The following is a 12,310-nucleotide window of genomic DNA, read 5'->3' on the forward strand; positions in this document are numbered from 1 at the left end:
TGAGGCTTTGGTATCAAAATGAGAGGTCGACAAATCATGTGGACTTCACGCTACCAAACAACGGAGAGGATAATAGCCTCTTGTGTTTACTCTCTTGTCATCAGTCCCACACATCAATCATTGTAAATAATCATATCTAAAATGAACAAGAATGATCGTACTATCATCTGTCAAACTATTTATTACTTAAGCTAATTAATATATGAAAATATTTATTAGACGAGAGTTAATTTGAACTCTCAACTTTGATAACTAGATTTAGTGTATCAATATCAAACTAATATTTTTTGCATAAAATTTTACGTTTCAAATCCTCAACTTTGATACGTGGATTTGATACATCTATCTGAGTTTTTAGTCTTTTGTAAATGAATTTGGTAAATCATTATCAAACTAGCATGTTAGGTATAAAATTTATTTGAGAATGATATGTTAGTATTAAATTTATAATTATGTTATCTGTAATATGAAAAAAAATTTATGTCAAGATTGAAATCAAATAAATTGGAACTAATAATATTTCGATGTAAAAATAAAGGATCTAGAATAAGTTACTAGGAGAGTTCCTCCCATCCCAAAGTTATCTTCTAAGAATCATACTTTAACATATACTTATTTTCTATTAGTCAATAACTATAATTAGAATCCAATCATATATATAATATATCTTACTTAATTAAATATGATCACATAATCAACACATTATATATAATAAATAAATATCAATATAATTTTAGAATTTTAATAATTAGAATTTTAATAATTAGAATTCTAGATCAACTTTGATATTTACAAATATATATAGTCATCTCTATACAAGGATCACCTTTGATTGTGCAGGCGAGTGATGAACAATTTGCTGTTTGAGAACCCCATCTAGTCCGATATTATCAAAGAGTTTTATGATGTCAAGATGATTGATATTCTATACTATTTGTAGATGAAATAATCTAAAACACATTATGTTTTTTTATCGTATGAGCGAGTGACAATCGAGAAGCGAAATCATGGTGATATTCAAGAGCTTAATCCAACCCTGTACCGACCGAGTATATATATATTCATGAAACTAAACTCCTTTCATGATTTCTTATCTCTCCTATCTCTTCTCGCATTCGGTGCTTTTGGATTGAGATACCCCTAAATAAATAAATAAATAAAATATCGGAGACAGAGCAGTGGAATCTGTGGGTGAAATGGAGAGCTCGGAATAGGATCTGGTGTTTGGACCCACAAATGTGTCTTCTTCCTTCGGATGGGGACCCATTCGCAGGGGAAAACTGTATTAATCCGGCGAGACCGACGCGGTCTTTTGGAAGCTCTATGGACGAGTGGGGAGCGCATTTGCTGTACCGACGGAGTCGTCCTATACGCGCGCGGTTTCTTAATGCGGCAGACAAGTTGAGAGCAAATAGCTCGACGTCCTTCGCTGTGTTTGCAGAGCGTTGATGATGCGTAGGGCCACGCCCGCGGTAGCCTCCAAACTCTTCTTTTGTCGCCACTCCACAACCCAAGCAAGGAACTAAGAAGAACGCCACACATGCAACCTAGATCTTACAGTACCACCACTGCACCTGTTTGCAAAGCCTGTGATCCGTCCATGCTTCAACATGCATGATCTTAGAATGATGTGATGCACTGATGTCGATGCATCACTCCACACACTCATTTATCCCACTGCTTGCTGTTGCTTGGCGATGCCGCTAAGGATAACTCCACAAGCTCTCCCCCTCCGAGGCCTCCGGCGAGTCCTCCTCGCACCCCTGCGGGCTCAGCCTTGGTGGGCTTATCAGCATCCCCTCCGCCATGTTCACCAGCAGCTGCGGCATGTCAAATATCTCCTCCTCGTCTACGTATCTTCCTAGCTGCTGCTGCGAGGCGGCGGCCGCTTCGGCGGCCGCCACGCGGATGTGGGACGGGGAGGGCGAGGCCGGCGCGGGACGGGACGCGATGTCGTCGGGGAAGTTCAGCACGGCGTCGGCGCCACGCAGCGCGCTCGCCGCGACGTCGTAGGCCACCGCCGCCATCTCGGCGGTGGGGTACGTGCCGAGCCAGATGCGGCTGGCCTTGCGCGGCTCGCGGATCTCCGACACCCACTTGCCGCTCCTGTAACGGATGCCGCGGTAGCTCGGGTGCTTCCCGGAGGCCGCCCTCTCCGTCCTCGTGTGCGTCTCGCTCCGCTGCGCTGCATTGCCTCCTCCCTGGTCATAAGGAGGTGGCCGAAGCGGCATCGGCCGGCCGCCAACGTGTGAATCACGGTGCATGTCCGAGCCCCGGTCAGCCATGCACCTGCACGAAGGAAAACAAACCAAGGAAAGAGAAAGAAGAGCGACAAAACAACCCTAGGCTACCAAAGCCATGGTGGTTCACATGATCATGTCGTTTGATGTGCGTTGTTCTGGTCGTTGGACAGCAAACGCAATGGTGGGTGGAACAAAGGGGAGAGATAGGAGAGGAGAAGGATGTGATGAACGCATTTAAGGTGTTGGAGGAAAGAGAAATGATAGCTAGCAGGCATCCAAGAACATTGAATAGGGTTAACTGACCAAACCACAATGGATGGTGAGCAGGTCAAGTTGACTTCCTTCATTTGCTAGTGGGTGAATCTTTTAATTGTTGGGAGCTCAAGAGGGCACAAGTCTTTGACCCACAAGCGTAGTGATCTCTGCAACTTTGGTTTGCTCCACATGCTTCTTGGGACAGCACAATCATGGAAAAGCATCAAAGGTAAAATTACATGTAATATATGTTCTTCTGAAGTTAGTGATTTTTTTTTTTTGTATTTATCTCTCTAAATTTAAGTTCAACATATATATATTACTGTGCAAATACTTTTATAATAATAATAAAAATACTAAAAGTGCTTTAGGCTGTTTATATTATGTATATGTTTAACTTAAGCTTGTTGATAATCATATTCATAGTTAATCTGAGTTTTTAGATTGATATTACAGTAAGGAGAATATGTAAATGGTATACCAAAATTTATAAGGACCAAAGCATTGTTTCCAAACTTCATAAAGATATGCAAGAAATCCCCATAAAAAATATTGCTTAAAATAAGTTATTTTTTTCTTTTAATTTGTATCATAGCTTTTTAATCTTTGTTTAATTTAGAACATACATGATGGGTTTTTTGTTCATGATAATTGTAATTTTCTTAATGAAATTTCCAGCAAATATTTGTGTGTCATCATGTGATAGAGTATAACTTAAGCCACCACTCCTTAGATGTTACGACTTGAGTCACAACAGAGGAAGAAGAGGTAGTACTGTAGATTGATTGGACGCATTCCAAAGCCATGTCACGAGACACGAAGGCCAGCGACGGACATCAACCCGACATCCAAAGATGAAGTCGAGAGACACGACAGGAACAGCCGCAGATGAAATAGCTTGGTGTGTTAGGGCTAAGTGTGCGTTTGCGGTCGATCGAGAAGACTGCCTCCTCTTCTTCTTCTTCGACTCCTCCCCATCATCCATCTGCAACTCCATGTGAGAGCAGCGAAGTCGAGTGAGATCAGAGAAGGCTCATGTTGATCCAAAACATGATACTGTCAACTCAAAGGTGCTTGTAGCGACGAAGATGACTACCATCTGTCGAGAGCATGGAGAGGTGAGAGAGAACGCACGTCACTCGTCTGCTCGTTGATGTAGCCATAAGCTGTCTGTCAGACAGAGTCGTAGGGCATGATGTTACAGATTGCAAGCTTGACGTGAGAGCATAATGCAAAAAGTGAGAGGATTTCGGCGACTTGTCGGGCACAAACTTATCATGTTGGTGGTGATGTTCTTGCTAAGGCTGAAACCAGCTTCATCTGGTATTTATGACGCAAGAGAGACATTTTCCATTTATTATCATATCGTGTCTTTTATTTGTTACTGATGGCCAGTTTCTGATTTGGAAATCCCAGTAAAATAAAGCAAAGGAAAACATATGGTGAAGAGTTGGATGCAACAGCCGTCAACGCGTGCTACGATTGACTTCCTAAGATCCATCACATCGGTGACTCCACGATTCGCAGAGGTATAACCACGCGTATTACGTGAATCCTACGGCCGAGCCGTGCAACCTTCCTTCGTCAATTTCCATGAAAGAAAAGCGGCGGAAGGAAGGAAGAGGGCATTTATTATCGATGTGATGTCCTCTACGGCACACGAGTCAGCAAACACCACTTGTCCTCTCCGTTGACACCTCGGAAATCCCTAACCATATATTCTACTTACTGAGACACCAGAGAGAGAGAGAGAGAGAGAGAGAGAGAGATATATATATATATATATATATATATATACATATATATATATCTCACGTGACGATACTTCCCTTCCACGTGCTCCCACTGTGGCGCAACCCCATCTTTCGTTAAGCGTTCGCGCCTTCATGTTTCGTCACGCGTCCGGCACGGATTGCGACGCAGCGCTCCCGTGTTCTCTGCGGTTCCGCTTAAACCCGATCGACACGCCGAAGATCCTCGTGGTGCCTCCCCCGCCGGAACTCCCCTCCGCCGCCTCCTCCTCCTCCTCCTCCTCCTCCGCCGCCGTAGGCGACGACCTCGCCATGAACATGTCCAGCGGCGTCGTGGTCAACGACCCTCCCCCGATGTCCAAGGCTTCCACCGCCCGGCCGAACTGGCGGCTCGGGGCGTACTTGGCTATCAGCTGCATGATGTTGTTGCACATGCCCTTCATCTGGCCGAGCTCCTGCGACAGCTGCTTGTTCTCCAGCCGCAGGCGGCTGTTCTCCTCCGCGAGGTCCGAGGTCCCGCCGCTGGTCCCTGGTGCAGCCCACCCAGCCGTCACCGGAGCCGGCTGCACACAGCTCGGGGAGGATGTCGAGGAAAGGCCCTGCTCTTCGTTGGAATTGACCGGTGAGACTACCAGATTCGGAGGGGCGGACACCGCCGGGGCTGGCGTCGGCGAGAACTTTCGGCGGTGGATGTCGCAGAGGAGCCCCTTCTCGCCGCGGCGGAAGCAGTCGTTGGCGAATTCCCATCGATCCGGTACGATCTTCCGAAACCCCTGCGAAACTCAAACCCAAAATTCCAAGAAGAAAAGGACCTCAAAAGAGGGGATCGATCGAACCGAGACAAAAGCACGGATCGTCGGAGGGTGGTGAACGCACGTAGGTGTTGAGCTGGCGGACGAAGCTGGAGAAGTTGTTGTGTTTGAAGAACTTGGGGAGGACGTCGCGGGCGAACTCGGCTGGCCGCCAGACGACGAAGGTCGACCCGTCCTCGTTCCACGAGATCACGTCGTCCATGGCGGGGTCGTCCACCAGCTGATACGTCTTGGTGAGGAACGGCGTGGGCATCACCCGCTGTCCCTCGTACGACGGCGGCGGCGGATGAAGCGGGGCCTCCTGCTCCGTCCCCTCGGTCGGCTGCAATGTTTTTGCAGGGTGACCCATTGGATGCCCCAGAACCTTTTCGGTATCCAAAATATTCTAGAAGTTTCGCTGATGGTGTGTGTCTTCATTTATAAACCACAAGGGGGGAAGAACCAGGAATGGCGGTGAGATCAAATGAGAAGAAACGGAAAGAAAACCCCAGAAGCCGAGCTTCCAGAACCTTCCCGGGAGGGTATTATCGCAAACCGATGTGTGTCGGTCAACTTTTCGGTTGGAAAGCGTGCTCAGTGTACTGCACACCGCTCCCCGCAAAATAAAATCAGGCATCGGAGATTGCGACCAGATCCATTCCGAAGCCGAAGTTTCAGAGTGCCATCCAGCTTCCACGCACGAAGTAAGACGTACACGTGGCTCGTACCAAACCGACAATGCAAGCGTTCTGTTGTCGGTTCCGATGGAGGCCGAATCGAATCAACACTTTTGGAAGGGTTGCAAGAGGTGGTGGTGGGGTTCGAGGGCGGGCGATCTAGAAGTTTCCCTCCTCGGAGACCACCGCTCCGGTGCGCCGCCCTAGGGAGGAAACACTAGACCCAGCTCGAAATGTCGCCGTGGCGGGCTGGCAGCCGATCTGGAGATTGATGGACGGCTGCGGATGGTTGTCACTGTCCATCGATGATTTGTCGTGCGGATGTCGTGGACGTGCACTCCACCTCGCCGAATACAACCCAAGAAAAAGTGGACTTGCATTGATGAGATGGATTTGGGAAGAAAATATGATCATATTTTAGTGATACAACGGATAAGATCGTCGTCTAGATTGTGCGGAAACTTGGCTTCAAGTCCTTCTTTTCGCAGCCGGTACGAGTTTGACTGCGAGTATCGGAGTTTGTTCTTCGTTAAAAGTTGGTGAGTTGGGTAAAAGGTGAATAGATCGCGTCTTACGTCATATTTTTAGTTAATAGGACGTGTCAATCATTAAGGTTGAACTTATTAGGACGTGTTCTTTTAGAATGTCGTCAATTAAGGACCTTGAAAGGAACCCCACAAAGTCTCCTTCCTCTCACACCAAGAAGTCAACCGAGGTGGTGTCTCTCTCACGCGCTTTCCTTTACTGGAGAATCCAACTTACTCCGAGAAAGCATGTTGCTGTGTCTCTCCTAATGTTTTCAACGGGAGAAGGCTGACAAGAGGGTCAAAGCGTGCTGGTCGCCTCATGTTTCTGATAGTTACGGAGTCGGTAATCGCAATCGGAACATAATGGCAGTCTAAATCCATTGCATTTTTTTTATTGAGGATAATAGTCGTGGAACTTTGACGGACGATGATGGACGATCAAAATGAGACTCGCTGAACGACGCATGACCGCTCACGTGGGTCATCATCACGTGCCGATCGACTGCGACCTCGTGTTCAACCTCGATGGTCCAACAACAAACCCACTCTTCCTCGTGTACGCGGCGGTTGCAACGAACCATCAAACTAGGGCACACCTAAAAGCGAAGCAGCGAGAGTTAGATGAACCCCGTTGTTAAGCGGCTCTATAAGAAGGGGGAAACAAAGCTCCCATTAATGGCAGTCAAATCCTCCCATTGGCAAGGCCTCTTGCTCAAGTGAGTATTCCATTCGCCGCCTCCCCCGGGCCTCACCAATGAAATACTCACCTGGGCAAGATGCATTCCGTGGAAGGAGGCATGGAGAGCAACTGTCTCAGTTCTCCTTCACTTGCAGACGAGTGTTCGTTTGATTCCTAGGGAACTTTCTTTGGATTCTTGTAACAGAGCAGCGAGCGCAGGAACGAGAGGTATGCAAATTCTACTCGGTCGAGTTCGCATTAATTCCATTTGTACATCACTGCTCTTAGTTACTATTCGCTTGACAGAAATTAGCACAGTGTAGCTCTCCGCCCTCTCTGTCATGGCGTTGCTTGATAGGGATTCCATTGATTCAGTTTATACATCAGTCTAGTGCTGCAACTCAAGTGTTTGTTGTTATTCTTCTTAGAGAACTGTTTACTTGCACCAAGCATCTGACTGACGGCTGCATGTCTGATAGCCATCAACTCTCTGATTAGGGGTTGCTCAGTTGATGATATTTCTCGAGCAGAATGAATCCCCAGGTTTGTTATCTTCTTTCTATGCCTTGAGGTTTTATATGTTGAGAAGATGAGTCCTACGATCGCCAAGACCAAGACCTACAGTGTCCTTGTGAACATTACTTCATGCATTCTAGACCAATTTCTTATCATTATTAGTGATCGTTTTGTGTGCATTTATGTCAGTATTAATCGAAATTCTCTAGAATATTAATTGAAAAGAAATGACAGTATAGCGCCGTGTGCATTTATGTCAAAAAATTAAAATACAGATTCCTGTATTTATACATAAATACATATGTATAATATCACTAATTAATCCCAACAGCTAATTAAACTTAACAGCTTTATATCGAATGAGTGAAAAATAAACATAAAATGACTCATACATAATTGACTAATGAAGAATTGGAAAACATTGTTATATTGATATAATTGATGATTACAGCGACATAATAAATAATTACATCACAAATTTGATGATTAAACACTCCCAACTTGGTAACTTGAAACCATAGAAAGGGAATCATACATTTATTATCATGTGGCGTCCCATTTTGATATCAATATTTCTCATTTTGTCCATCATAAAGTTCTTGCTTCCTCCGTAGGTGTCAGTGGGATCCTCTCCAATTACATAGGAAGGAAGTCGTACTCGTAAAGTCGATAGATGAATGTCTCACTCCATTGAACGACCGAGATTGGAGGATTTCACATCCAACTTAAAATATCGATTGGAGAGGATCCCAATGTTACGTCTCGAGAAAGTCCATCCTACGTACGAGTGGCGGATGGCCGAAGCCTAAACCGCCTAAAGATAGCAGTAAATAAAGGCACGAGAAAAGAAATAAGGAAAGAAAGAAAGGGTTTAATTAACCCAAATAAATAAAGAAATAGGAAGGGGAAGCGGCCATTTCACCGAACACTTGTTAGACCTTCCCTTCTCTTTCGCTCCTCTTCGCCATTTCTATCTCCTCAACCATTTATCCTTCAGGTTTCTTTGCTCTCTCTCTCTCTCTCTCCTCTTCTCTTTCTTTTGTGTTCTGGTTCGGCCACGATTCTTCTCTTCCTCCTTTTCCATCCAATCTTGTAATGGTGACGGTTGCCCGCCTCTTTCGATCGTGCTTGTAGGGGGGCTAGGCCCCGCGGCTGCCCTCCCTCCTCCCCCTCCTCTGGTTGCCGCCCCTCCCGCGATTAAGAGATGGAGACCCCGTGGGACCGCCCTGCGCCGCGCGTGGCGGGAGAATGAGGGGCCGGCGCCGCGCCACCAACGGGAGCGGGGTGATGGATCTGGCCTTCGCGGAGACCCTGGCCGTCGCTCGCGCGTGCTTCATGCGGTCGGCCTACGGTCCCTACTCCGTCTCGTTCGAGGCGTTCCCCGCAGTTCGCCGTCGCGGCCGGATCGTCCCGCGGCGGCTCTGATACCTTTCCCCTTCCCTCCCCTCCCTCGTTTCCTTCTTCATCTGTAGTGTTCGTCTCCAAGATTTAGTTGCTCTCTCTGTTCTTGTGGTTCTTCTTGTTGTTGTTGTGAATGGAACCGCTTTTCATAAACGGATTCCCCGGAAACTTGGGGATCGGTGGCAACGGCGGCAGCACATTGGATACGGAGTGCGTCGAGATTGATCCCACCGGACGATATTTTCGTGTGAGTTCATCATCATTAGGTTGCATTTTTTATTCGCATGAGAATCGTTGTCAAGAACGACGTTTCTTGTCACCTGGAATTTCTGAGTTCATCATCATTAGTTGGGAGGACATGCTTTATTGGTTAGAGAATTGTTGTCGAGAAAGCACTGCTCATTGTAGTTGCATGAGAGTTCGTTTTGTCGATCCATCTAATTTGTCAATTTCGTGGCATTTTGTTTTTTGCTAACTGTTCTTTTTATTGAATTTGAATCCACAGTCATGTTCTTGATTCTGTTTCAAGTGATTGCTATATTTAGTTTGATTTTATCCCATTTATAATTGCTTTTACTACTGATATGAGAATTTTTATAGTTCGGGAACTCTAATTACAGTTTTGTTAATTTGGATGTGTCTCTCATTTGGTTTAATTGTTGCCTGGTGCTGCAGTACAAAGAGATTTTGGGCAGAGGAGCATTCAAGACCGTGTAAGTATCAAAAGATTTGATCCTTCCTTTTCTCATGATAATCTTTTTATTTTGCTTCACCTGGAAAATTTAAAGCATTGTTGATGTGTATGAATCATCTAGATTTATGTTCCATTGGTGCCGTGTAGTTATAAAGCATTCGATGAGGTTGATGGGATAGAAGTTGCATGGAATCAAGTTAGAATTAACGAGGTGCTGCAATCTGCTGACAACCTTGAACGGTTGTATTCTGAGGTTCACCTGCTGAAGTCCTTGAATCATGAAAACATCATCAAATTTTACACCTCATGGGTTGATGATCAAAACAAGACCATCAACATCATTACTGAGCTGTTCACTTCTGGAAGTCTGAGGCAGTAGGTTTTTCTGGTCTACTATCTGTTGCTTGGCTTGCTTGGTTAGAAATTAGAATACCCTTTTTAAGTGGATTTGGTCTTTGAACTTGTAGATACCGTAAAAAGCATAAACATGTGGACATGAAGGCAATAAAAAGCTGGGCAAGGCAAATCCTTCGAGGTCTAGAGTACCTCCATGGCCACAAACCTCCTATTCTTCATAGAGATCTGAAATGTGACAACATTTTTGTGAATGGCAACCATGGAGAAGTTAAAATTGGTGACCTTGGGTTGGCCGTTGTCATGCTACAGCCCACCGCTCGAAGCGTTATTGGTAAGAAAAGAGCTTCTCTGTTTTTTTTTTTCTTTTTGTTCTTACTAACAAAACTGCTTTCTTTACTTCTCGGTGCACAATGGCGTAGGAGATGATCTCTAATAATGAAAAATTCAATTCTCAAGTAGTTCTCATAAGTTAGTCCGAATGATGACTTATCCGTCCATCATAAAAACACAACGGGCAGTTATCCTGATTATCACTTATCCAAGACTCTTCTATTATTGGTGTTATAGTAAATAAGTTGTAATTATCTCCTATCTAATCTTGTCGTTGTCGCCCATGTTTCTTATATCGTCATGTACTGATCTCTTGATGTTACAGTTGGTAACTTGTCATATTGATTGCATTGGATGTTCACATTCTTTTGTTTGGTAACTGAATTTTGTTTAATGCTCTCCACTTGTAGGTACTCCTGAGTTTATGGCCCCAGAGCTCTATGAGGAGGAGTACAATGAATTAGTTGACATTTATTCTTTTGGTATGTGCATGTTGGAGATGATTACGCTTGAATATCCATACAGTGAATGCAAGAATCCAGCTCAGATTTACAAGAAAGTCATGTCGGTAAGTTGCTTACAATATGAGCCATATTTGTCCTACTAGTTGTGAAAGTGTCTTCTTTCCCCACTTTCTGTTTTACCAAGAACCATTTCTTTTGCAATACTGTAGGGGATAAAGCCTGCTGCTCTTGCTAAAGTAACGGATCCTCAAGTACGCCATCTTATTGAAAAATGCTTAGTTTCTGCTTCAGAGAGGTCGCCTGCCAAGGAGCTCTTGAAAGATCCATTTCTTCAAAATAATAGCATCAAGGAACCTCTTCCAGACCATGTTCAGCCTTCCAGCAGTATCTTTAATATGATGAATCTACCTTCAAGTCCTCTATCCATGGACATTGACTCTGATTACAAACCACTTCCAACTAGTACTGGCACCGAGAATAGTAATTTAACAGCGGTTACGCCTGCATTGGAATTCCAAAGAACTAATAGAAATAATGAATTTAGACTGAAAGGAGAGAAAAATGATGACAATTCTGTGTCGCTAGTTTTGCGTATAGCTGACACTTACGGTGGGTAAAGTTGCACGGTCTTGACATTAAGTTCATTGAAACTACTCTGTTGTCATTTATTCATCTCCTGCCCATCACTGATGCAGGTCGAGTGAGGAATATCCATTTCCTGTTCTACTTGGATTCGGATACGGCACTCGCAGTCGCTGCAGAAATGGTGGAGCAACTAGATCTATCTGATTACGATGTCGTCTTTATAGCTGATTTTATTGATTTCTTGATCATGAAACTCATACCTGGTTGGAGACCTGCTGCTGATCACTGTTCCAGCGAGAACTTGAGCCAAAGCAAGGAATACGGAGCTTACGACAATACTGAACTTTTATCCGAGTTATCTCCACAATCTAGTGTTTATTTCGAGGTAGGTTATGAGCATGCTGATTTATCTCAGTTGAACTTAGGAGCCACAGTACTGGAAACTGCAGAAAATGATGATGGCACATCATATAAGAAGATGGATGAGGCAATTTCACCTGTCAATTATGATTCTGTTTGGAGTGGGGTTAATGGGGCAGACAAGGTTTCTCAACGGTCGGCCACTTCAGTTATGTTTGTTGGGAGTTCCAAAAGCTTCAGTGGGTATAACACTGATGTCGATTCCAAAGGAGACAGGGGTGCTTGTGATGTTGTCGACGGACTCTCTCTGAAGGACTCTTCGACACCCTCCCTAACCGACAAAGATCATAATGAGTTGAGGGCGGAGCTTGGCATGATTGAATATCAATACCAGCGCTGGTTTTATGAGCTATCGACAATGCGAGAGGACGCATTGCAGAATGCCAGAAAGAGGTGGTCCACAAGGAAGAGTGGGGTTTAATTGTATCCTTCTCTTCCTTTTACATCTCAAAATGTTCTCTTTGATCATTTTGTCTCTTTCTTTTTTTTTTTGGTCATCATATGGATTTTTTTTATTGTTTGTCGGGTAACCTTGTGGAATGTTCATTTTATTTTAAGTTAAAATATAGTGTGTAAGTGTATCATCCTCCATGAATTTTTGATGAACGGATTGAGCATAA

At 44.6% G+C, this 12,310-nt stretch overlaps 3 protein-coding genes across 5 annotated transcripts; 1 reads left to right on the plus strand and 2 right to left on the minus strand.

The window, feature by feature from the left end:
- Nucleotides 1–1,093: 1,093 nt before the first annotated feature.
- On the minus strand, nt 1,094–2,636 carry LOC103975768 (ethylene-responsive transcription factor ERF026-like). Its single transcript, XM_009390847.3, has one exon. The coding sequence runs from the start codon at nt 2,283–2,285 to the stop codon at nt 1,704–1,706; it is 582 nt and encodes a 193-aa protein (XP_009389122.1). The 5' UTR covers nt 2,286–2,636; the 3' UTR covers nt 1,094–1,703.
- A 1,475-nt stretch (nt 2,637–4,111) lies between these two features.
- LOC135605247 (heat stress transcription factor B-2b-like) lies at nt 4,112–5,504 on the minus strand. The gene is made up of 2 exons (XM_065095117.1): nt 5,126–5,504; nt 4,112–5,022 (listed from the first exon to the last, which is right to left on the minus strand). The coding sequence occupies exons 1-2, from the start codon at nt 5,408–5,410 to the stop codon at nt 4,393–4,395; spliced, it is 915 nt and encodes a 304-aa protein (XP_064951189.1). The 5' UTR covers nt 5,411–5,504; the 3' UTR covers nt 4,112–4,392.
- Nucleotides 5,505–6,868: 1,364 nt separating this feature from the next.
- Nucleotides 6,869–12,274, plus strand: LOC103975766 (probable serine/threonine-protein kinase WNK4). Of its 3 annotated transcripts, none has more exons than XM_065095089.1 (8): nt 6,869–7,151; nt 7,230–7,466; nt 9,516–9,553; nt 9,682–9,909; nt 10,002–10,222; nt 10,632–10,789; nt 10,895–11,294; nt 11,381–12,274. In XM_065095089.1, exons 2-8 carry the CDS (start codon nt 7,455–7,457, stop codon nt 12,109–12,111), a joined length of 1,788 nt encoding a protein of 595 aa, XP_064951161.1. In that variant the 5' UTR covers nt 6,869–7,151; nt 7,230–7,454; the 3' UTR covers nt 12,112–12,274. The 3 variants fall into 3 exon arrangements, with proteins under 3 accessions (XP_064951161.1, XP_018678057.2, XP_009389121.2); XM_018822512.2 differs by having other exon boundaries at nt 7,352–7,466; XM_009390846.3 differs by lacking the exons at nt 6,869–7,151; nt 7,230–7,466 and adding an exon at nt 8,194–9,087.
- The last annotated feature ends 36 nt before the right edge of the window (nt 12,275–12,310 follow it).

Source organism: Musa acuminata, chromosome BXJ1-2 (assembly GCF_036884655.1).
Source record: "Musa acuminata AAA Group cultivar baxijiao chromosome BXJ1-2, Cavendish_Baxijiao_AAA, whole genome shotgun sequence".
In the NCBI taxonomy this organism is placed as follows: domain Eukaryota; kingdom Viridiplantae; phylum Streptophyta; class Magnoliopsida; order Zingiberales; family Musaceae; genus Musa; species Musa acuminata.

Excerpts from the sequence above, each read along its gene's own strand:
- LOC135605247 (XM_065095117.1), bottom strand. The coding sequence starts at position 5,410 with ATGGGTCACCCTGCAAAAACATTGCAGCCGACCGAGGGGACGGAGCAG. Across the intron at positions 5,023-5,125 it reads TCCGCCAGCTCAACACCTAC|GGGTTTCGGAAGATCGTACC; the intron begins GTGCGTTCACCA and ends TGAGTTTCGCAG.
- LOC103975766 (XM_009390846.3), top strand. The coding sequence starts at position 8,974 with ATGGAACCGCTTTTCATAAACGGATTCCCCGGAAACTTGGGGATCGGT. Across the intron at positions 10,223-10,631 it reads CACCGCTCGAAGCGTTATTG|GTACTCCTGAGTTTATGGCC; the intron begins GTAAGAAAAGAG and ends CTCCACTTGTAG. Across the intron at positions 10,790-10,894 it reads TTTACAAGAAAGTCATGTCG|GGGATAAAGCCTGCTGCTCT; the intron begins GTAAGTTGCTTA and ends GCAATACTGTAG.
- LOC103975768 (XM_009390847.3), bottom strand. The coding sequence starts at position 2,285 with ATGGCTGACCGGGGCTCGGACATGCACCGTGATTCACACGTTGGCGGC.